Consider the following 24,488-nt stretch of genomic DNA (forward strand, 5'->3'; position numbering starts at 1 on the left):
AATGGGTTTTGTTTGATAACCGTTTGCCTTCAGGATCAAGTCACGTTTTCCCAAAGACCAACATCTTAAATGTGCCACTTTCTCTCTCAAACCCTGTTGTTATCTTTGTCTGCCGGAGAAGGTTCGGTTCTTAAATCCTGGGAGTCAAAATGCTCTGTTAAGGTCTAAAATGTCTCGTCCAGACAGTTGATAGATGTCTAAGTTAAGCAATCTGAGACGAGGAGCAGGGGAAGAGATTTGTTGAGCAGGTCGTGGTTTCTCGATGACATCAGAATGATGGCAGGTCTTTAGCGAGACTGAAGCCAGCTTTAGACGTGCACATACCCACTGGTTATAGCTGTCATAGCCACAGTTTACACTCTGCTATGATGCTTCTAATTGTGCCTCCAAGTTGCAATGGAAAGCAGTTTAACAGTGTTACGGCCTCACAAAATAAGAATAATTCATAGGCTCAATAACATATTAGGACGCCACACAATGTTTGCAAAAAAAAGGACGATATTTATTAAAAGTTGAAAGGAAAGGAAAAGGGGAAAGAAGAGTTAATGGTTAACCCATAAAGTTATGAACCAAAAAGAGATGGAGACCCCGGCCAAAAGGAACAAAATGGGGAAACACAGGGCCGTCCCACCCTGCGTTTTCCCCACTTATTGAAAAAAAAAACCCCAAATATAACCTGAAACAAAAACGACAAAACAGGACTACCGGCAGTCTCCAACTCAAACTAACATAGGAAACTAAAATAGGAAAAACAAACACTCTGTCCTCTAAGACAGATGAATAATAAGAAGAAAGAAAACAAGGGTTAACAATTCAATCAAAAGGAAGCAAACCATCCATGTAGCTGCTGCCTTCCTCCTCTCCCTCTTTATCCTCCACCTGATTACCAGGATCAAGTCACATTTTCCCAAAGACCAACATCTTAAATGTGCCACTTTCTCTCATCTTTCTCATCTTTGTCTGCCGGAGAAGGTTCGGTTCTTAAATCCTGGGAGTCAAAATGCTCTGTTAAGGTCTAAAATTAAATCAATTAATTAAATCAAAAGGAAGCAAACCATCCCTGTAGCTGCTGCCTTCCTCCTCTCCCTCTTTATCCTCCACCTGATTACCAACTGGCTGCTGGCCTGTGGAGGAGGACAAAGAGGAAGGAGAGGGCAGGGAGACAGCAGCACACCACTCCAGGTGTGCCATCACCTGGCCACACATAACAAACAGTCAATATCAAACTGGTTTAACGTGTTTCAGAGCAGCTTTTACGTCAGACACGTCAGTGATTAAAATGGTCATAGATGCTGGTTTTCAGGCTCACTGCAGGGTTTCTGCTTCCATAGTGACCGTTTGGTAAGAAAACACGTTGTCACGCAGAAGAAAACCTTTAATTTGTGGTAATTAACCTGCTCAGACGGCCGGTTTAGTGTTCAAAAGGGAACTCGAAACGAATTACAGAACAAAATTTTAAAAACTCCTCAAAGATGCCCTGAAAGGAGCGACTGCTATTATTGATTAAAGCGAAGGTTGGAAAAGATAATTTAAAAAAATCCATCTTCAAAGATAAGTTGAAACATGAGCCCCACTACAGGAGTCATTGTGCTGCATATCAAACTCTGCTGAGTGGTTGAAGTGGGAGACGCTTTCTTTTGTAATTCGACCCGACTGTTAGGGATATAATTGGCTGGGTGACATTATTGTAACGAGCAGCTGTATTCGTGCTTTAATTCCGGGCCCTCCGGCATCTCCCATCCTTTCCTCCGCTTTTCTTCCAGCCACGTTGACGGTTTTCATCTGAAGATGAATTCGGTCCCTCCCTCCGTCTTCTGTTTTCATCTCTTCCTTTCCTTCCAGGTCGCAGCCTGTATTTCTGTCTGTCACTCTGTCTTTTTCAGCCAATTAGTGGCTGGCTTCAGGTGCTTAACCCCAGGCCTCGCCATCAATTGGCTCATTATGTTGCCGTTTTAAATCTGTCTCTTGTCCCCTCCAGCTCCCTGATTCCGTCTGTTCCTCTCCATCACTTCCGTCATGTCTTCCTTTTCTTTTATTTACATTCCTCTCATTCAATTTTTCTCTCAGGACCCCTCCCTCCTTTCCTCCCTTTATCCCTTTCTACCTCCCCTCTCTGGCCCCTTTTTACAACTCAATTGTCCCTTCCCTGCCTGTAGGCAGCAATGGTATTAATAAAGCTGGATTCGAATAGATTTCCTTTCTGCTCCATTTTGAATTACATTACTGCGCAGTTTTGACTCGGAGCATTTTTCTTTCCTTGGCTCTTGATATCACACTATGCATTCGTTCTGTATTTGTCCCGCTGAAGGATTGCTCTGGTAACCACGGACGACGCTGCAGCCTGGTAATCATCCCGCACTTGTAGTGGGATATGATGCCTTCTTTGACTTCAGTATGGATCAATAAAGCAGCACATTTTCACATACCTCAGTTAGATTAGGTAAGAGGTCAGCTTTTATAGCGACTCCGAGGCTTCTCTCTTGGGTTAGATGGTCTCAGCAAAACAAATACCTGCTTTATTTTTGCAGGAACACGACATTACAGGAGCATGTAGTTTAAATGTTGACGGGTTTATACTCCCAACACATGTGGTGTGAGCTTGTTTACGTCTGCTTAATCTTTCACAATTTGATTTTGAGATTATGATCTAATTTAAAAGTGGTGCCAAATTCAGTATCTGTTCAATGTAAATGTGTGCAAAGAAAGCAAAAATGAGCTAATTCAGACTTCTATTTACAAAGGTTAACTGATTTCGATACAAATACTGATAGATGGAGAAACAAATGTGAAATTAAATGAGAAATACAGCAGTGGGCATCCACTTAAATGCAGCTAAGCTCCCTCCCTTATCCTGTGATCAGTGCATGCAGTGTTATGCTGAAGTGACATTTCATAAAGCTGTTTTATTATCAAAGATACCTCCCATATAAGCCAATAACTCACATGTACTTCCCCACCTTTAGCTTTGTCTTTCACAGTAACAACAACACAATATTACGCTGCGTTTAGGCTCGATTTTCTGCATCAAACGTGTCTGTGTCGACTTTGTTGAAACAGCAAAGGTCTTGACATGAAACAAGCAATGGATTTTTTTCCCCCCGCCTGTGCAGAAGATGGTAGGAGCTTGTCTTCATTGGCCTCCCTGAAGACAGAACTGGTTGCATTTTCAGATAGTTTGCTTACTGCTCCATATTGATTATTTTAAGATAGTTAACTCAGATTCTCTATAGAACAATAACCTCATAAACCAACTGTTTCTGAGCCTTTTGTGGCTAACCTCAGTAGCATCTTACTTCCATCCTGCTTCCTCAACAACACTCAGTGTGACATTTTACATGACACTGAGGATGGGAATTGTTAAGAAATTAACAATTCCGGTTCCATTATCGATATCGATTCGGTTCCTTAACGATTCTCTTATCAATTCTCATCCAGTTTATAGTACAAATGGCTTTAGTTAAGCTTTAACCAACTGTTTCTGAGCCTTTTGTGGCTAACCTCGGTAGCATCTTACTTCCATCATGCTTCCTCAACAACACTAAGTGTGACATTTTACATGACACTAAGGATGAGAATTGTTAAGAATTTAACAATTTCCGGTTCAATTATCGATATCGATTCGGTTCCTTATCAGATCTCATCCAGTTTATAGTACAAATGGCTTTAGTTAAGCTTTAACCAACAGTTTCTGAGCCTTTTGTGGCTAACCTCAGTAGCATTTTACTTCCATCCTGCTTCCTCAACAACACTATGACATTTTACATGACACTAAGGATGGGAATTGTTAAGAATTTAACAATTCCGGTTCCATTAACGATATCGCTTATCGATTCGATTCCTTAACGATTCTCTTATCAATTCTCATCCAGTTATATATAGTACAAATGGCTTTGTTTGCAATTAGGTATGCAGGATCCTGCCTCTGAGCTTCACTCCTGCAGTCCTCGTCAACTAAATGCTAATATCAGATGGAAATTATTCACACAGTGTGTCACTGACATTATTACAATCAACAGGACCTGGAAGTTTTGCGTTTTTACGTGTTGCAACTGACCTTTTTGGTGAAATATAACCAAACTTTGGAGCGCCTCTGCCTCGACGCCATGTTGGAAACGTTCTGAGCTAAAATACGAAGCGTGCACATGACATCATCAGGCAAATGTGTCAGACGTTTCCAGAACCTTTAAACGGGATCGTTGGGCAGGCGGATTAACGATTCCACGGTTCTTGATTCCCATCCCTGCATGACCCTGAAAAAACCCCCAGATCGTTATAGTCTGACCAAATCTCACAGCCGGACTGATACGCTGATAGCTCCAAAGTTAGGGTTGAATATTCATGCAGCTGATTTCCCAATAAATCTGCTGTCATTTCACTTATTTTTCTGAATCTTTGACTGAAAATCAGCCCACGTTTCAACTCCCTTAAAGCATTTCCAGACTGTCGCTCTGCTCTAATAAAATCCTGATTTTATAACCACAGAATCTGACAGAATCACCGTTAAAGGAACTTAAAGTAATTCAGCTCTACTTACATGTTCCAAAAATGATTAATTCTCCTTGTTTCTGGACTGTTCTACACCAGATAAACTTTCCTTTTTGGAGTTCTAAAACGTTTATCTCTTTATATCCTCATCGAATTTAGCTTTTAAACGGGCATTTCAGCAGAGTTGAAGAAACACCTCAGTTAATTCAGATGTTACAAGTTATGGTTGAACTCTCAGTAGTTGATTTCATGCTGAGAGGTGTGATTAAAATCCACTAAAAGACATCTGCTACCAGTCGATTTAATCCAATTTATTCAAGATGAGGGGCTGCGGGGCGTCGCTTTGTCTGCTGCTGCCTCTGAGACGGTTGTCCTTCAGTTTGGGCTGTTTTCTGCTTTAAAGCGCTTCATCTAACTGTGTATGTGAGAGCGAGGCAGTGTGTGTGTGGGCAACGAGCCAGTTTAATGAATCTTAAAGCTGTCGTGATTAAGAGGCTGATAACTTGATGATGGTGCTGTTGAGCTCCTTCAGGGATGAAATATTACATACTTCATATCTCTTTTTTATTAATGAGGTGAATCCAAGAATGTCCTGCAGTGCATTGATGAAGACAGAGTGCATGCATGCGAGTTGGTTTGTTTCCATTTTGAGGGAGTCATGTGTTATCTGTTTGAAAAGTGCAGCCATTCATAAATGCTCAAACACACACACACACACACAGGCTTGTTAAATCCATGGAGGGGAAAAGCCTCCATGAGGGCTTTCGTCTGATGTTGCCTGTTTGCCTCCGAGGGTCATCTTCACGGGAGAGTTCGCCCGTGTGTGTGTGTTTGTGTGTTTAGGTAGCGGTTAGGCTGTTATTACTCCGAAGTGGGGATGCAGATAAAAAGTGCAGCCTCAGCAAAATATCAGCAGTCACACAGCTAATGCTGAAGATACAGTATGACAGCCTCAGGTGTGTTGTAGTGTTGGGAGTTTTGTTAGAATTTCAAGAATTAATTTTATTTCCAGCCTTTGGCCTGTGTAGTTCCAGTAATAAGTCGGTTCCCTCCAACTTCCTGCACACACACACACCTCGTTTCGGACATACAAACACATTCAGACACAGCCCTGAACGAAAAGCTGTCCCCGCTATGCTTCTCCCAGAGAGAAGCTTGGTGCGTTTCCTCCGGCGCTGACTCGTCTTTTACGCTAATTCTGTATGTTTTTGCCTTTTGGCTCTTTGTGCAAACAGTAAATTGAATTTAAAAGAACACAAAAAGCGAGACGGAGACCTCTGGCGTGAGAGGTCCTGGACGTAAAAGTCGTATTCAGGAGCACCTGCGGTTCCTCTGAAATCAACCGTTTCTTCATGCTGTCTTTTGCTGCTGAACGGTAATAAAGTTGAGCTTTGATACGACCAAAATGTCTCCCTGTTGTTTCTTCTTTGACAGAATTAAACGCACAATAATGAAGTGGAGCTGCTGTTACAGCTCGACTTTAAGCGTAACTCTAACCCTATAACCCCCAGTATACGAGCATGAAAGGGAACGCTTGTTTGGCTCCACTATGGGTGGTGATATGTGCCCTTTTATTGTCTTTCCTCTTCTTTTCATGCAGACTGGCATCTTCTGCTATTTCCTGGTCAATTGATCTGATTGAACGTGCACATGCAGGAGGAATTCCACTCATAAATGCATTATTTTGTGTTATTTTGAATGTGCAGAGACAGTCTTACCAACAGAATAGTTTTGATTTCTTTCTTTTTCCGAAGACCGACCAAAATCTACTTTTAACTGAATGTGTTTGAAAGCAGAACAGGACCTTAAGATCGAATACTTGCCTAATTACCTCAGTTTTTCTGTCTATAATCGTACTGAAGGTGCAGCACGGCATAGTAAACATACAAAACAGTACAACAGCTGAGAGGAAGCATCTGATGGGAGCAGAGGGTTCATCAGAGCTGATTTGAGAATAAAGAAAACGAAGAAAGCCAAATGAGAAATAAGAGGGAAAACGAATAAGACCAAAACAAAAGGAACAAGAAAGTAACAACATGGAGGAGGCTGAGAAGTGTAAGGAGGCAGCAAGATTGATTTCTTCTCTTCCTCGTTCTCTCTCCTTCTCTTTTCCCTGCAACGGCTCCCTAAAGTCTTTGGATTAATGGCCCCGTTTCTGCTGCTCATTCATCAGATTCAGGAAAGCAGCCCAAAACACAATGCCTCACTAGGCCTTTGCCTGAACTAGATATCTACCTGCCAAAACATCCAATAGGCTCTTAAATACTTTCACAGACAGGCAAAACAGCTTTATCTCGGGTTAAATCAGCTGGGAACTTGCACTCGCCATTGGCACATGTGCTACTCTGCCAGCATTTTGCACATGATGACATCAGTTAAGCCTGCTGCTGAGGGAAAGTCTGTTTAGGCCTTGGTTTGAATATGACCCTCAGGTTCTGTTCAATGCTAACGTATCATCTTCCACAACACACCACACAGAATAAGTAATGTGCCCTGATCACACCAAGAACACGCAGCTTTTCCATCCTTTAGGGTGTGGACTGTGGTCGCAAACAGGAGATATTGTTTAGATGTCTTCATGCTGTTTTTATTGGGATGTTGCAACTCTTTTTTTTAGTTATTTACCTTTATTTAAACCTTTCTTTAACAAGGAGAATAGGACACTGCTGAATCTTAAAGAGCTACAGTGCTTTCTGCGCTGCTGAAGGCATTTTAATTGCTTTGCATCTGTTTTGATACATAACCGTGGCACTAGGACTGAGCGATTTTATCGATACCGCGATATATATCGATATTTTGTTTCTTGATAAAGTATCGATTTTTCAGCCATAAGTTTTTATTTTTTTTAAAGCAAACTTTATTGAAAAGTCAGACGTTACAATTAGTGAAAACAAAGAACATTAACATTATACAAAACAGTGATGAATTATTTCATAAAAATGTTATTTAAAGTGCATAACTCAGTTGTTTTGATGGCTTTTCTGTTAATAGAATGTAGGATTGCTGTAATTTATTGTTCGAGCTCCTTCTCAAAAATTAAAAAAGATGGTTTGTGATTAGAGAATTTGGATTTGTGTTTATGGTATTTAGCAAGTAAAACAAGCAGGTTGATGATATAATATTCACAACATAAACATGAGTCTAAAGACATGTTTGTTTCCATTTGTCTGTCGGTGTTGTTCCGGTTCAAAGGTCGGACCACCGTCCAATCAGCGATGATTCATGTCAAATCACACTGTCCCTTTAACATCTTTCAGAAAATTATGTGTACTAAATTTGATAAAATCGTATCGAATCGTTGGCTGAATGCCGTGTATCGTATCGTGAGATTAGTGAATCGCTACAGCATACATTAATCTCACCCGGAAAGTTGTTTGCATGTTGGAAGCAGCTGATTTCGCTTTCAAAAACCAAATTACTGCCTGGATTAAGACTCCAGATCGAAGAGGAACAAAATCATCACGGAACTGTGAGATCACTTGCAAATGATCTTCACCTCAGATGTTGCACGATAGGCTGTGAGGACCTGTCATTGTTGTCTGCTGAGAGTTCACCTGTGCTACCTGCCGACGCTCATCAGCTGTTGTTGCTAAGCTACAAGAACAACACCTGGGCCCACAGACGGTTGATGATGAAGCTCTGAAGGTTTCTACCTTGGATTTTCTGAATATTTGTCATCTCTTATATTCATTGTATTCATGTCTTTGATAACAGTATTAGTAAAGTGTTTAATTGAATCTAATCAATAGTTGGAGACGGCTGTTATTCACTCAGAGAGTAATTGTGTCGAAGTGTGGAGGTCAGCTGCTCTTTGTGGTGTTTAAAGCCGTAAACTGGTGAGCTTGGTGGCCACATTTAGCCCCCGTTGTCCTTCTGATATCACAGACCAACAATGGAGAGTTCATATCTGTCTGTGTCATGCCTCGCTGTTTGGCCTGGTCACATGGAGCTCCAGCTGTGCCAGATGTGCTGCCCTTTCACAGCGTGTGATAGCTAACATGCCAACCTTTGACCATCCCTGATTAATGAGGGTAGAAGCCTTGCTCGCTGCTGGGACTGTTTCCCTTTAGAGGCGCTCAATTGTTCTCTCTCCATGCATACATATTTTTTACATCTGTCCATTGGCACATTTTCCTTTCTGTGGTTACTCCAAAGAGCCCCCCCACCCCCATCCTCCTCCAGCTTGTCCACACACATCATTTGTCATGGACTCTCCCACCAGACTTGTTATCATTCTCTGTTTGCCTCCGATTTTGATTGTGTTTCTTCACATCTATCAGTCACAAACGGGGTTTCAGCAAGATGTCGAGAGGATGTGAAGAAGAGGTTGGAATGAATGGAGAAAAGAAGAATTAACAAGGTGTGTGGATGGAGGGATAGAGAGGAGTAGAGGGAAGGAAGAGGGAGTAAATCAGATGGATGATGTGGCAAATCTGGCATTTGTCATGACCAAGGTCGGCCTGGGAGACACCGTCATCAACTTAACGATGTAAACAAAGTTATAATTCAAATAACCTCTCCTGCTCTCGTCCTCCCAGGCCGTCTCTCTCAGCGTCACTCTCCACATTACTCTTCATTCCTCCACAACTGGTGTTTTTTCCTCCTCTTTCTTGCTTTCCACAAACATTTTAAGGCTTTACGAGCTCGACTTTGGACGAGTCGAATGGCGTTCTCCCAGAAAATCCGGGTGTAACTGATCCGTGATGTTTTTAAGACTTCCTAAGATTTAAACTTAATTTCAAAGGTAATAATTGACCGCTGGAGTCTTTACCTTCTCTATGTCCCTGTCATTTAGTTAAGTCTACCTCCCCTTCTCTCTTTTTCCAAGCAGATATTGGCAATCTGATTAAAGGGGGTTAATTTTAGCATTAGCCAGATTAACTGAAAGATTAGTTTCCTTCATGTCCAACTGAAAGGCTGCTGGATTAAGTGGGCGGCTGTCAGGACTGGAAAACAGCTCACTTATTTTCCATGTGGAGAACATTTACATGTTAACCTTTAGCTTTTACACTTATTTGAGTGACTGCAGTGTGCTGGTTTCTGCAGTTTTGTTGAAAGGAGGATTTTCTTTTCATCGACTCCTAGTGATCCTGATCCAATGAGCTGATGATTAATAATGTATCCATTAATAATACATTACAGTAGCAATGCAGCACAATGAATTTATACATAATAAATGCAGGAATTACACTGTCTCGTTATGTTTAACATGATGGACCTTTGTGTAAATCCATCCATGTGCTTTTAAAGTCAAAGTCAAGTTTATTTGTAGCACATTTCATGTACAAATCCATTCAAAGTGCTTTATATAAAATAAAAGCATTGCAGCGGGGAGCAGAAAAAGCATTAAAAATATGTAAAAGAATATAAATATAAAGAAATAGAATAATTAAAGTGAATTAAAATGAATTAAAACAAGCAACAGTGTGGATAAGTTAAAAGATATCCTGCAGATTTCATGCATAGACACAAGAGAAAAGAGATGTTTTTAACCTGGATTTAAAAATGTCTCCATTTGGTGACAGTTTAATCTCCTCTGGCAGTTTGTTCCACTTGTTTGCAGCATAACAGCTAAATCCTGCTTCTCCAGGTTCAGTCTGGACTCTGGACTGGACCAGCTGACCCGAGTCCTTGGATCTCAGAGCTCTGCTGGGTTTATATTCTCTGAACATATCACAGATGTAAACCATCTTTTAAAGGCTTTTAAAATCTATTCTGTGACTGACTGGAAGCCAGAGTAAAGATTTTAAAGCTGGTGTGATGTGTTCAGGTCTCTTAGTTCTGGTTAAAACTCCAGCAGCAGCATTCTGGATGAGCTGCAGATGTTTGATGCTCTTTTCGGGAAGTCCAGTTAAAAGACCATTACAGTAATCTACTGGAGATGAATGCATGGATGAGTTTCTCCTGGTCTTTTTAGGAGATAAATCCTTTAATTCTGTTGATGCTTCTGAGTTGGTAAAAAGCTGCCTTGGATACAGCTTTGATGTGGCCGCTGAAAGTCAGATCTGAGTCTATCAACACTCCAAGGTTACTGACTTGTTCAGTGATTGTAAGGGCCCGAGTCTCAAGGTATTTACCAATGCTGACCCTCTTCTCTTTGCTACCAAACAGAATGATCTCAGTTTTGTCTTCATTTAATTGTAGAAATCCAGGTGTTTACACATAAAGTTGTGTATCGTCTGCATAACTGTGATAATTGATGTTAAAGTCTGACCCACAAATTAAACAGAAAAGGTCCAAGTATTGACCCCTGGGGGACTCCACAAGCCATGGCCACTCGCTCAGATTCATAGCTGCCAATTGTAACAAAATAACTTCTTACTCTCCACTAAAGTTACTGATAAGTAACTCACATACTCATATATAGTTAAAGGTGACGTCCTACCTGTACTCCCAGCAGATGACTGGGCTATTTGCTGCTCAAAAACTGCCAAAAGCTTTCATGAAGGCTCATTTAATGCAAACAGCTCATGCATAATAGCGTTTTTATGTTCAAACATTGTGAAGCTGATGATGTGACATTCCATCATAATTTCTTTGCCTTAATTAGCCAGTTTTTCTTTGTCCTCTGGGAAAATATGTTAGTTTCACCCGCCACACCCCAACTCTTTTAGCTTCTCACAGCTTCACTTTCCAGTCCCTGTTTGTATATTCGTGCCGGCCATTTTGTCGCCGTCAAAAATGTGTTATTTGTGGTACCAATGATGTGAATTAGCTGGAGCGACTGGGGTGTTCTCAGGTGACGGCATCCGTCTGGTCTGTTGCCATCCTGACTGTCCACAGTTATAAATGCAGAGAGTACAGCATGCTCATGTTGAGCAGAGTAATAATACTTTAGTTTTTCACCTGGAGCGCTGGTCCAACTCTAAACCCCCCCGCGGGGAAGGCTCCTGATGGGCAGCTGATTGTTTTGGATGACACTATTTCTCTCCAGAAGTCTGAGGCTGGATATGATTTACCCAACATGGTTTGAGTCTTTTCAGAAATGAGAGTCTGAGGAGTGAGAGAAACCCGTGAAATATTGCAGTTTTAGAGAAAAACTGGTTCTTTAAATCACTCAGTGGCTCAGTGATGAGTGATTATGTCTCTGTAATTAAGGAATTACTGTGTGTGTGTTCATTATGGGCGCATCACTTGATCTGCTTAAGCAGGCGTAATTACAGGTTGGTTCACGTTTGTTTTCTCGAGGAGTTTAACTTTGCAAACGGGATATATCTCAGTTTCAGGTCTCACTGGAGTGCTTAATAGGATGTTTTCACCACCTTTTGTCAGTCTGAGGGAAACGTCCATCCTGATATCTATCACAGCCCCAATATTAGTTAATTTATTCATAGAAACCCAACAGTGATTTGCAGTCTTAGAAGTGGTTTACGAGTTCAAGGCTTGTTCTCCCATCAAATTTAAACAAACTCCATTAAAAGTTTGAAGCCTCCTGCTTCAGACACGTGATCGCCACTTGTTGAAGTGGAACTGCGTGTAGAAATGACTCGCTGCAGGATCCCTACAACTGATATTCTTATTTATTGTCTAATTGTTGGCTGCATGCTGACCTGAGGACTGGTTATGTTGCCCCCCCCCCTCCCTCAGAACCTTTATCGGCTCCCAAATGTCAGGCTCCGGCTGCCTTAACCAGGAATGGTTGATTAAATAAGGCGCTTTGGTCTTTTAAGTACATTCTTGAACCCATAAAGCACCGCAGGGAGTCTAAAGTCTGCATCTAAACTCAGACATCTTGCTGCAGTGAGCTCACAAAAACACACACATCTGCAGAAATTTTAACTCTGATTTTTAAGCTTGATGCAGAAAGTTTGCATCTAAAGGTTTTTTAGCTGTTTTAAGATGTTTCAGAGTTTTCTTTTTTTAACTAAAACATATGCAGCACTCATTAAGAAAGATGTGTGCTAGGTCAGGAAAACAAGGACTCCTGCAGCAGATGGTGAACCCCCCCCTCAGAGGTCTGATCTGAACCTCAGTGACTCACTCTGGGATTAAATTAAGAGACACTGAGACAGACCAAACCCACAAAAGAACTATTCTCTGAGATATTCTGACAGTTTTGTGAAAGTATCCTGAAAAAGATGCAAATAACACGTGTTTATCTCAGGTGAACTGATACAGATGACATATTCCTGGTGTTATTTTGAATTAATCTGAGCTCCACCTTGCAGGAAACTGTGCAAACAAACAGAAACATCCGTCTCAGATGGCCTCTGAGATGGCTAATCCAGGCTCCCGTTGTCTAATCTCGGCCTATTAGGCTCATCTTACATTTTCTGTAAGTAGCTTGTTAGAACAATCTTATAATGCGCTCAACTGCATTCATAAAGTTTATGGATTAACAAGCAGGTTAAAAGTTTACTTGAGAATCCGTGCGCGGTTGTTAATGAGGCCTCAGTTTGTTTTGGGCGATAATGTGGTGGAATTTAAGAGAATAAGCCGGCTTCCTCTCCAGCTTTAAACAACTAATAAAACCTGGAACAGAATTTGGGTCTTTGTCTCTCGGGTTTGGCTGTTTTTAATGATTTGAAAACTTCCCCGTCTAAAATCCAGCCTGATTCTTATTCAAGAGCACACCTTCAAAAGTCTCTGATTTCTGAGTTATTATCGCTGCCAAAACCCATTTCGTCTGTTCAGATGGAGATCGCCCTCATTGTGGATAAAGTTTTAATTTTCGTTTGACAAGTTCAGCTAATTCAGCTTCTCTAATTATGCTGTGACCTGTTTTGGTTGCCATCGTTAGCTGACAGAAACTAATTAGACAGACAGAAGGATCGGTTTCAGCAAGCTTGTTAGTGTGCAGTCAGTCGTGGTCTGCAAACCTGGGGACGGGAGCCCAACATATGGCTGTGTTTGTGTTGCTGTGAGGATGGAAGTGGGCCACTTTGGTTCTGATATTACACATTATCTGCATATTATTCTGTTTGTAAGATTTGGTTCAGCAAGAAGCAGCGATGATCGGGGAAGGCCTGAAAGTAATGAATGCAAATTGATGCAATGTGAAGTGGGGGAAATGATTGTATGTGGTTCAATTCAATTCAGTTTTATTTATTTAGCGCCAAATTACAGCAAATGTCATCTCAAGGCACTTAGATAATATAGTTCTATTCAAGCCAATTCATTGTAATCATAATCCAATGAAATCCAATGAATTAATTTCAAAATAACCCAATTAATTAATATAGAGCCAATTCAAAAACAATATCCAAGCTAAGGATGTTGTTGTTGTTTTTGCCTTTAGCAGACGCTTTTATCCAAAGCGACTTACAGGTAGGACCCCTACTGGAGGTAGTACCTTTCATGCAGGGGATTTGAACTCAGGTCACCCACATGGAAGGTGGCAATCACACCACTACACTATCCAGTCCTACAGGACTCCCTTTTAACAGGAAGAAACCTCTGGCAGGACCAGACTCAGGAAGGGTGGCCATCATCCTTTGAGAAGACAGAAAAGAGGGAAAAGAGGGGGGAAAAACACCATAACACCATTCAAAGGATACCTGTTGGAACAGGGAAACACAAGTTAATAACCACAATAATGTCACATGGACATAAAATCAATTGAGAAATTAAACAGGAGGAAAAAGAGAGCAAAGTGAGGAAAGGTGTGACAGATGAGGCCCCCCCAGCAGTCTGGTGAGGGGTCAGATGTCTGCAGACTGCAGTGGCAGTCGCTGCCTTTTGGGTCTGTGCTTCTCTGTGGTGATGCAGCACGGCCCGGCGGTCGGTCGGCCCGGCGGTCGGTCGGCCCGGCGGTCTGACGGCCCGGCGGTCTGACGGCCCGGCGGTCGGACGGCCCGGTGGTCAGTCGGCCCGGTGGTCAGTCGGCCCGGCGGTCAGTCGGCCCGGCGGTCTGACGGCCCGGCGGTCTGACGGCCCGGCGGTCTGGCGGTCTGACGGCCCGGCGGTCTGACGGCCCGGCGGTCTGACGGCCCGGCGGTCTGACGGCCCGGCGGTCGGACGGCCCGGCGGTCGGACGGCCTGTCCGTTAATTAACAAGCGGCAGGTTGGAACCTGCGAGCCCGTTGGCGGCCCTCATGTTCCAGCTGTTTCCTCACACATGGAGACAAAGAGCATGAATACTCCAGCTGCTTTTGTTCCATTTGCTCGTCCAAACGGCTGCATTAAAACTGATCTTGAAGCTGCGCTGTCAAAAGGACACGAATCTTGTGCTTTGTCTGTGGAAAATTTGCTGTATTTTTCCGTCTTCAAAGCCTCTTTATCTCTAATTCTTTAGCGTTAATCGGAGTAACCCTTAACTCAAAGTGCAGACGTTTAAGCCAACAAAATCTTCCTCTGATCACAGTTTAGCCACTTGTTTGAGATTATATCCAGATTAAATGGAGCTATGTTTCCATGGATCAACAAGCTGCCCTGCAGGGGGCTGCCGTCCCTCCGAGTCTGGCTACCCGCCTGATGTTCGTCCATCTCCCTTTTGTTCAGATCCAGTCCACGGCCCCCAGAACGTGAACGTGGTGGATGTGAGGGCCCGCCAGCTGACCGTCCAGTGGGAGACTTTTGGGTACGCCGTGACTCGCTGTCACAGCTACAATTTAACGGTAAGCACAGCTGTCCTCAAAGGGCCACAAACGGCCATCCTCCAACATGAACCTGGAGGAACAGGAAAAAGCTTTTATCTTTACAGGGTCAGCTACCAGCTGAGCTCGAGTGCTCGTTGTTTTTCCTGCTTTAACATCATTTTCATGGCATTTGAATTGCAGTAAGGACAGGAAATGTGGGGACATGTGTGCAATGATTTCAGAGAGATTTCAACCAGAGCTTTATTTATTATGATGTAAAGTTTCACTGAATCACTTTTTTTCAGGCCAAATCCAATTTCCTCCTCTTGCAGAACTGTTTAGCAGAGTTAGGGTTAGAACCCCCCCCCACACAACCCGGTTTAAATGTCAGGTGACCACTATCATCGCTAAAAGAAAAGAGGCAGGTCAAGACACTTGGGATTGTGATGAATCCACATTTACAGCAACAAACATCTTGATTTTAGGAAATTATCCCTGATTGATTCAGTTTAAAGCTGGACCGACATGAGCAATAAAGGCTCGGCATAGAGGGAGGGAGAACAGAGAAGTATGGATGCTTGTCATTATAATGTGGATCAAAGATTTCTGTATTTACGTCCGAGTCGGTGCAGATTCTCAGTCTTCTGGACCTAAAACCATCCCGATACTAGCAGATAGTATCAGGTTACTGTGCATCGTAATAGTAATCCTGAGCCCTGTTATCTCATGACTTTAATGGAATTATCATGCTGTTCTCAGCATTTTCTAGACATCTTCCTAAAACTGTGCTATTTGATTCATTCAGAAGCATCTGGGCTCAGTCCTTTCTGCTGTTGCACGTGGTGTGCATGTGCATTTTTTTCAGTGGAAGCCGTCCTAAGAACACGAGTGTTTCTTTCCATTTAAACTTAGGTTTGACAGCTTGTTTTATCCAACTTCCCGTCTCATCTGTGTCGTTTCTCTTCAAAGCCGCCGTTTGATTTAAATTACTTTGGTTTCCTTTAGGAATCAAGTGATTTCCACAAGTCCTGCTAATACCGCTGATTATTAGAAATGAAAGCTTTCCACCCTAACCAGGTTAACTAAACTCTGCATTAGTAATAATCGTTCTAGTCAAATTACAGCGGAGCGAATGCTTCTTCCTTTTCTTCCCAGGTGCAGTACCAGTATGTGTTCAACCAGCAAGAGTTCTCAGCTGAAGAGTTGATCCAGACGTCGTCACATTACACCCTGAGGGGACTGAGGCCCTTCGTCACCGTCAGGCTGCGGCTGGTCCTGGCCAATCCCGAGGGCAGCAAGGAGAGCGAGGAGATAGTGAAACAGACGGAGGAGGACGGTGAGGGAGCGTTGTATCTGTGTTTGAGTTTGAGCTGCCTCTTACACGCATGCAGCCAGAGGCTCCATCTGCACACCTGTAGCTCCTGTGAAATCCTTTTACTTTGCACTGAAACATTACGGCCTCAGAGGGAACTTTGCTGTGGGGGGTGCAGATCTAACCTTTCTTTGCTTGGAAATCAGCTCATTTCACGTTTTGTCTTGTTTTTTTTGCGTTAACTTGCCTGGGGAAGGAAAATGTTATGCTGTTAATATCTGTGAAGGTTCAGGTTAGATCATTAACTTCCATTAAGTTAAGTTTTTGCTCCTAAGAGGCAGACATGTTGCTCTGCCACCTCACAGCTACAGTAAGTAAGCATGGGACCGCCTCAGATGAACAGAAGACGCCGTAAGAAACACAAGATCGAGGCCACACGCCAGTTTGATGCCTGCGACATCTAAAATGACAGGAATCGCCATCCTGTGTTGCTGCTGCACCCTCGGCAGGACATGCTGACATACATACGAGCGGCTCGGCTCCAGCTCTGCTCCAGCTCTGCTCCAGCTCTGCAGAACACTGCACAACAACCACTGTTTAAACTCCTTATTTCTTTACCACGGGGCCCCGTGTTGCACTGATTCAGAACAGAGCGTTTGCCCCTTCCACAGCTGCTAATGATTCATTGATGCCTCACATTTCTCTCTGCAGCTCGACTAGCTCAATGCCATTAGAGCATCGCCTGATAAGCGGGATAAAAGCATCGTTCTAATGATGCCAAATCTCTCATCTCCTTTCCACCATCCTCGGGGCTCCCTGTTCTTCTGCTGATCTCATAACTAATATCCTCTGAATTTAGCTTCTGGGAAACATCACAGCTCGGCCTGAAATTCCTACCATTGCTAGCTTGAACACACACGTACTGTGTGTTGCCTGAAGCCTTTAAAGAATACTAACACAACCTGGGCGTAGGAATGGCTTCGGAGGGGATGAAAAAAAGAAAGAAAGCCTTAATTGTTTTGTTCTTAATTGTTTTTTATTTAACAGTCGTTAATCTCCTGGTTGTAATTCAGTAATTAGGGAGCAGAACAGCGATTGTTCACTCAGAGGCTAATTGTTGTTTGCACGGTAATGGCTTTATAGAACTGCGGCTTCATATCTTACATACGTGCACAGATGTACATGGCTTTTTATTATTTTCTAATCTTACTGATTACACAGAAATGATCCTTTAACCTACGTTCGGGGGGGAAATGACGGATTTGCAGTTAAGAAATTAAATTACTTTTCTCTTGCTCACGATCACTCATTTCCCCCTGTTTGTAGTAGTAATCTCTGGATGAGGGCCTCTCAGGTTTTAATCAAGTCCTCCGAAATTGTTGCACAGTTGAGATTCGCATATTAAGACGCACGCACATGCACGCACGCACACAGTCTAGCCAAGCATGTGAAATCACGGAGGCTTTGACTATCTCACTTTGAGGCTACAAGCATTCTTAATTTGACACATCCATTACTTTACAGAATCCCACTTTAGTGCCGTTGCTGCATAGAATCTAAAGATTTCCCATGTTTACTGTGATTTCCTTCGTTCTGCTGCACCGCCTCACAGACTGAAATGTTTACATCTAAAGCTTTGCGCCATAGAGGGAGAAGTGCTGGATGAGTTTAGAGCTTCAGCGTCGGAGGATGTGAGGCCCGACATTAAGAGCCGGTTGATGGAGTAAATAAACAACCTCGCATACGAGCACCTTTCTCTGAGGCCCTTTAACAGGAGCGAGCTGCTCAGGATGAGGCCGAAACACGTGCACGAGTGTCCAAATTAAGCAAATTATTACAGTAATCTTATGACCTTCTGCAAATGTCAGGTTCAGTTTTGAAGTTTAAAGTCTGTTGTTTTTAGAGTTCAACTGATGTTATTTGTAAATTAGAAGGAAAGTTGATCTTTTTCTTTCAAATTTCTCATGAAATTGAACAAAACAAACAGAAAACAATTCTAAAACCGTATTTTGCGCACCATAAGGCTAATTATGGGGTCCATTTCTGTCCTTAACCCATACATAAGACTCACCTGATTATAAGGCGCAGTATTACCTAATGTTCTCTGATTGGTTCATCGCTGCCAGCACACATAGTGCATGTATTACGTCCCTGTGTCAGCGGGAAATGCTCAAGGATGACATCATCGGTGGTTTTTACACTTATAACCTTATAAACTGCACATCGGTCTGCATCACCCATCTCAGACTGAAGAACAGACTCACTGGGACATGGGCAGAAGCATCAATGATGAGACGATTCAATCGCTAAATACGAGCTCGATACCATCTTCGCCCCATTCAGAGTGAATGGCTGGGATCTGACTAAACCCTGGATTCACACCGAAGCAAAGCAAAGAAGTGGCCAGTTGCCGTTCTTTTCCAATGTAGAGAGCGAAGAGGCGCGGCTAAAGTTAGCGTGGCGGTGAGCGGGAGAGCGGTGAGTGATGTGGAGGGCCCTGAATGCCCCGCGGTAAGTTCAAAATGGCGGTATCCGTGACACACAATGCGCACCGGATTATATGGCGCACGGCCGTTTTTTGGGAAAATTTAAGGCTTTTAGGTGCGTAAAATACGGCACAATGTTTACGTCCTGATTTTCCTTTCTTATATCTTTTCCTTTGTGTATTTATTTGACCACAACTGACCATCAACCAGCAGATTGACCTAAAAACCATCTGAACAGGCGGTTATTGTGTACCAAATATATGTATATGTGCACGAAAGCACGCCCCCCCCCCCCCATAAAAACATTGCTTCATTACTTTAATACTCCATGGTTGGTAGTTAATGAAACAAACAACTGCTTTTTACGGTCTACCTTTAAATGTTCATAGTGGTAATATTACGTTAACGGTCCACGAACTTTGTGTGTATCATAAAGTTGTTTTTATCTCTCTGGTTAAATATCTTGGCCCCATGCTTAAGCACCTGTCAAAGACAAACAGTAGATTAGATCCACTGAACCCGCCTCAGTTACAGGAGGCAGAAGCAATCATAGAGATTAGATAATCCATTTATGGACAGAGAGCAGGGTCTCCTCTGAGATCACAGAAGAACAACAACAAAAGAGACATCAGTTATGTTTTTTTAAAGGATTTCTGTGCTACATGGACGATCCTAACGGGAGTAAAACAATGATTTTAAAGCCGTTATCGGTGACTGAGCCTCGTCTGTGTCTCACTTCTTTAAAACTGACTTCAGGTGAACTTCTGTTAAAGTACAGCTTGATTTAAAAGAAGGTTTCATGTCACTTTCTGTTAGTTTTTTCAGTTTGTTTTTGTATCAAACGGAAGATTGAGCTGCTTTTGTTTAAAACAGCAAAATGTAATCTAACCGAACAATATTTTTCAGGAAAAATGCAGGTTTATCAACTGATAATAAGCAGCCTGTCCTGTAATCCTCATATCATCTCATGAAATTTAATCCAGCTGCTTCCTTCTCAGTAAAGACGTTTATATTTTCCAGAGAAGGTCAATAACAGATTAGGACGAAAGCTTGAACAACATGAAGAATTGCAAACAATACTGATGTGCTACTGATTAAAGACCAAAACCGGTGGTTCTGCCTGTAATAAGTTGTGTAAGGACACACACGATGTATAAAGACTTTCAGTGTTTTGATAAACAAATGTAGTTTATAAATATACTCTTACCAAAATTAATACTGATGTGAAAAAACACAAGTAATAAAATTAAAAGTATACAATTTTAACAGTATTATGGCCTCTTTTTACCAGTATAAAGAGGACAGAAAAGGGTTAAGAGAGATTATGACCCCATAGAAAGCAGCCTGATCTTGTGGATGTTAAGATAAAGAAAAAGGGTCTTTTGAATGGAAAGTTCATCTTTAAAACCCTGCCGGATGGTTCTCTCAACAGGACCAAAGTTATCTCCCGTTACTGTCGATGTGAACTGAGTTATCACTGAAGTGTGACTTGTTAACGTGTAATTTAGTAACGATTCGATATCAATAGAGTTTGCCTTGATAAGATTTCAGCATACTGAAGGAGAAGCTTTCAGTTTACTGCTCCATCTTTGTTCCAACCCTCACCTGTGGTCACATATCTGGGAAGTGACCCAAAGTGACCTTCAGAATAGGGCTGGGCGGTATGGGAAAAAGTCACATCACGATATATTTTTTTATATCAGTTTATATCGATATATATCGGGTCCATACCTTTTAGCATCCACTTGAACCCTTTATTTTCCACCGTGCTTATTGGTATCATGTCTTTTACAACACAATAAGCTGCTATAAAGCAGACTCTGTGGTCTTCTGTTGCTGCTGCACAGGCCTTGTTATCTGGGGAAGATCAGCACTTGTTCCGGGCTGTTTGTAAACGTTTGAATTCTTCGTGCTCAAACGTGTGGCGCTGCTTCAGGGGATGAAACAGATTAGCGGTATTCCCTGTCTGTCGGAACATTAATCAACATAATTCGCATTCCTCTGTTTCGTGTCGGACTTCAAAAAACCAAAATACCACCGAACTTTTCGGGCCCTTCTTATCAACAATGTCATCCCCAACTGTGTCTTCCGTCGTTTCCTCAGAGGGAAAACTCATTTTCTTCTTTTATTCGGCCGCAGCAGCACAAACAAACACGCCACGGCTAGCTGCTGGCATGGCTCTATTCCAGCCACGTGATTGGTTCAGTGCGGCGCAACTCTCGTTGTCATTGGCTATTCTTATCGCCTGTCAAAAGATGGACGAATTGTCAAAGTATATCGACCGTGTTTCATATCTCTATCGAGGAAAAGTTGTTCCTCCTGGTCGCCTCCATTCGGAGGTATAAGTATGTATCCCATCTGGTCTTTACGATGGGATAAGTGGATGAAAATGGGCGAATGGATGTTTAACGTGCATTTAGAACAAATATTAAAAGTGCGACTTTTATGCGCTCTAACTACGGACGATCAGGTGATTAATCGCGATTCGATATTTATATTTCTTGCCAATATAACAATGGAACACATGTACACTCAAAAAGCAGACTAGTACTTTTTTATGGTTATTTATTAATTAATTTATTTTACTTGCTGTTTAGTCTGCTTTAGACACATTAACAACATGGGGTTTGAATGCTAACAAATACCTGGTTAGGTTTAGGCATCAAAATCCACTCTGTGAGGTTTATGGAAAACATCATGAAGTCTGTAAATGGCACAAAATATATACATATATATATATATGCTCACATGCTACTTAAAAACTGAATAGAAATGGATCATCGTGCTTCTCTTGCATGTTGACTCAGACCTTAAACATAGTGCAAATATTTGCGACTTTACTAATCAACAACATTGTTTAGTTTGTGCTTGATAATAACCGCTGCAAAGCCCTTAAAGTCTTATAAAGAGTAAATGTCAAAATTTCCATATAAACAAGCAGATCTTTAGCTTTCTACTATGAAAAGAAGCAGAAAATCCGAAGCCAGGGAGGGAATGGAGAAAATTATTTCATGCCAGTGAAGATAATTTGAGCTGAACTGAGAATACGAGAGAGGGTTAAGAGACAGAAAACCAGAAAAAGAAACAAAAGAGGATGAGAGAGTATCACACACACACACACACACACACACACAGAAGAGAGCTGCTGGCATAATAAAACAGACCATTCATTGTGCAGCATGATGGAAGTTAATCAAGTTATGATTAATGTGTTACAGCTGCCGTTATCTTTTCAATGAAGCCTGTTTTCCTCCGTCTCAGCCCCCAAGGTGCACGGGAACACACACACACACACACACACGTGCACATTCAAATGAAGAGAAAGGAGGCTGGACACACACCCGTACACACACAGCTAGAAAATGTGAGTCATGCACGCACTAATATCAGAGCACGCACTATCAAACACTCACACTTTCATTTCCACACGAGTGCACAAACAGCCCCACACACAAAACACCAGATCTGCACAGATATCACGGCAGGCACCCCGCATTAGAAAGGACGGGAGCGCACGCACACGCAGGGAAGTGAGTGATAAGGTGGTGAATGAAATGGCAGTGTCTAATTGCATTTCTTTGTTAGGGTAATTTGATGCACTCCACTGGCTGGGCCCTTAATCAACACCTTGGAATTACTAATCAAACTGTTTCTTTTTCAGCTTCTCTGATGGTTTTCTAGCATGTGTGTGTGTGTGTGTGTGTGTGTGTGTGTGTGTGCATCGTCATGTCTGTGACTCACAAAGCTTCATGTGGGGACTGATATTTGGTCAAAGGATCTTTTTTGTTTATCATGAACTTATTTCAAGTATCTGCTCCCGTAAGCAGTGTGAATATTTAGGGCATTTTGTGTGTTTCCCTGAATACGACCAATGGTGGTGTTCTCTAAACTAGCTCCTCTGTAGGTGGCCGGAGGTATTACACATCTTAGAACTAAATGACCCACAAGCGCAACCATGCTGGAGTAAAGTTCATTCATTCATTCATTCATTTTCCACAGTGGCTTCATCCTTTTTTCTTCCATAATCCACAAAGTCCCGTTAAAGGGGAACTCCGATGTTTTAGACCTTATTTCTGGCATGAAATATGTTCATCTACTCACAGAGTGGGCGTCCTTCAGAAGATATTTAGATAACTGGAGATCCATATAACGGAGTGAACGGGGCTTAGATGATGCAGCCTCTAAATAAGGCATTATCTGTCTTTATTTCACCAATACTTTAAGAAGAATGAATGAATGAACGTGTGCTATAGCTCTGTTAGCTCATAGCTGCTGTTATGTGGCTACTTGCAGCTATAGGAGAGCTAACGGAGGGATTTCTACACAGGCACTCTACTGGGACCACTTCATCCACACGCCCCCCTGCAGCACAGTTTATTCACTCCGTGCTCTGTGACAGTCGGCTAACTTCACACAGAGTTTGCTGCTGCTAGCTTTGTGCAACATGGCAGGATATTTATCAGATTTTGACTACGTGAACGACGACTTTGAGTAAGATGGACGTTCTTACCGGAGTAAATGAGCTGTGCTGCAGGGGGGCGTGTGGATGAAGTGGTCCCAGTAGAGGTACAGAGTGAGTCATCTCACTTCCTACCTATCTCTGCTTAGAGATGCATGCGCGTTACGGTAAATAATAGCTGAGTGGTCTTTGTATATAATAATATAATATAATAGGTAAGATATTTAGCTTGTTAGCGTAGCCTGCTAGCTATAAATAAGCGGAGTTGTCTTGGATTTTAACATTAAAACTGTATCATTCAACTTCAGTCCAAAGTTACAACCAGGCTGTATTCTTTTTCACTTTTTGGTATTGATTTGGTGCATTACAGCCGCACTCTTCTTAGCATTTTCAGTTAATGTTAAAAGTCAAGATGAAATATGGCTTGAATGTATCCTTTTTCAGTTTTGGATTGTTTTAATTAGTAATTAACCGATTAGTCGATTAATCGTTTCAATAATCGATGACCAGTCAACTATTAGCTGCAGCCCAATGTGCAGTCTAACTTTTAAACTATGGGGGAGCGACGAGAAGTGAGGTTGCTATTCTCAACCTTGAGCCAAACCATTAACGTTTGGAAAATCTCAGCCATTAGCACTAAGACAGGCAAAATAATGCCTCTTAAAAGTTAGAAAATAGTGGCTAAAAGGACCCACATGAGTCCTCTTAAACTCACAATTTTGCTCTTTAAAAGATTTCACTGTAAGGACTTTTTCTGTCCTTGAACAGGCTGAAATGGAGCACAACACATCAGCTGGTTTAAAAAGTCAAAATAATGGACTCTGGAGTGTTGAAGCAGTTTGAAACGACACTCGGTCTTAATCAGGAGAAAAGCTCTTTGCTCCGTGTGGTGCTTTGAGTGTTAAGCTGGTTTCATTGCTTTAAAAAACTGGGAGGAGGGCTTTGAAACTTCCCATAATGGAGGTCGCCCTGCAGCTGTTTGATGTTTCGAAGAAAGGTGGATGATGGCACCCGGTCCTCAAGTGTAAGAAGAAATGATGGCGCATCAATCTTCATTCATTCAGTTCAGCCTGTGGCCGTAAACCTTCTCAAAAAGCTTTTTCTCCACTTGAAGCAGAAGCTTCCTGCTGTTGTCGGGCTCATTTCTGTGTTACATTGCAGGTCTTCAGCCGACACAAAGTAAGCTTAACTTCCTCCGTCCCGAATGTTGCACGAAGCTAAGAGCAGAT

General features: G+C 42.2%; 1 protein-coding gene across 9 annotated transcripts in view; it reads left to right on the forward strand.

Moving 5' to 3' along the window:
- Positions 1-24,488, forward strand: part of ptprt (protein tyrosine phosphatase receptor type T) — a 348,700-nt gene that overhangs the window by 161,419 nt on the left and 162,793 nt on the right. For all 9 annotated transcript variants that reach the window (XM_072381466.1, XM_072381458.1, XM_072381459.1 and 6 more), the window contains exons 9-10: positions 14,926-15,041; positions 16,158-16,338. In XM_072381466.1, coding sequence (XP_072237567.1) covers positions 14,926-15,041; positions 16,158-16,338 — 297 coding nt within the window. The remainder of the gene's footprint in view (positions 1-14,925; positions 15,042-16,157; positions 16,339-24,488) is intronic.

Source organism: Leuresthes tenuis, unplaced genomic scaffold (assembly GCF_036924035.1).
Source record: "Leuresthes tenuis unplaced genomic scaffold, fLeuTen1.0.hap1 SCAF_3, whole genome shotgun sequence".
NCBI classification, from domain to species: Eukaryota; Metazoa; Chordata; class Actinopteri; order Atheriniformes; family Atherinopsidae; genus Leuresthes; species Leuresthes tenuis.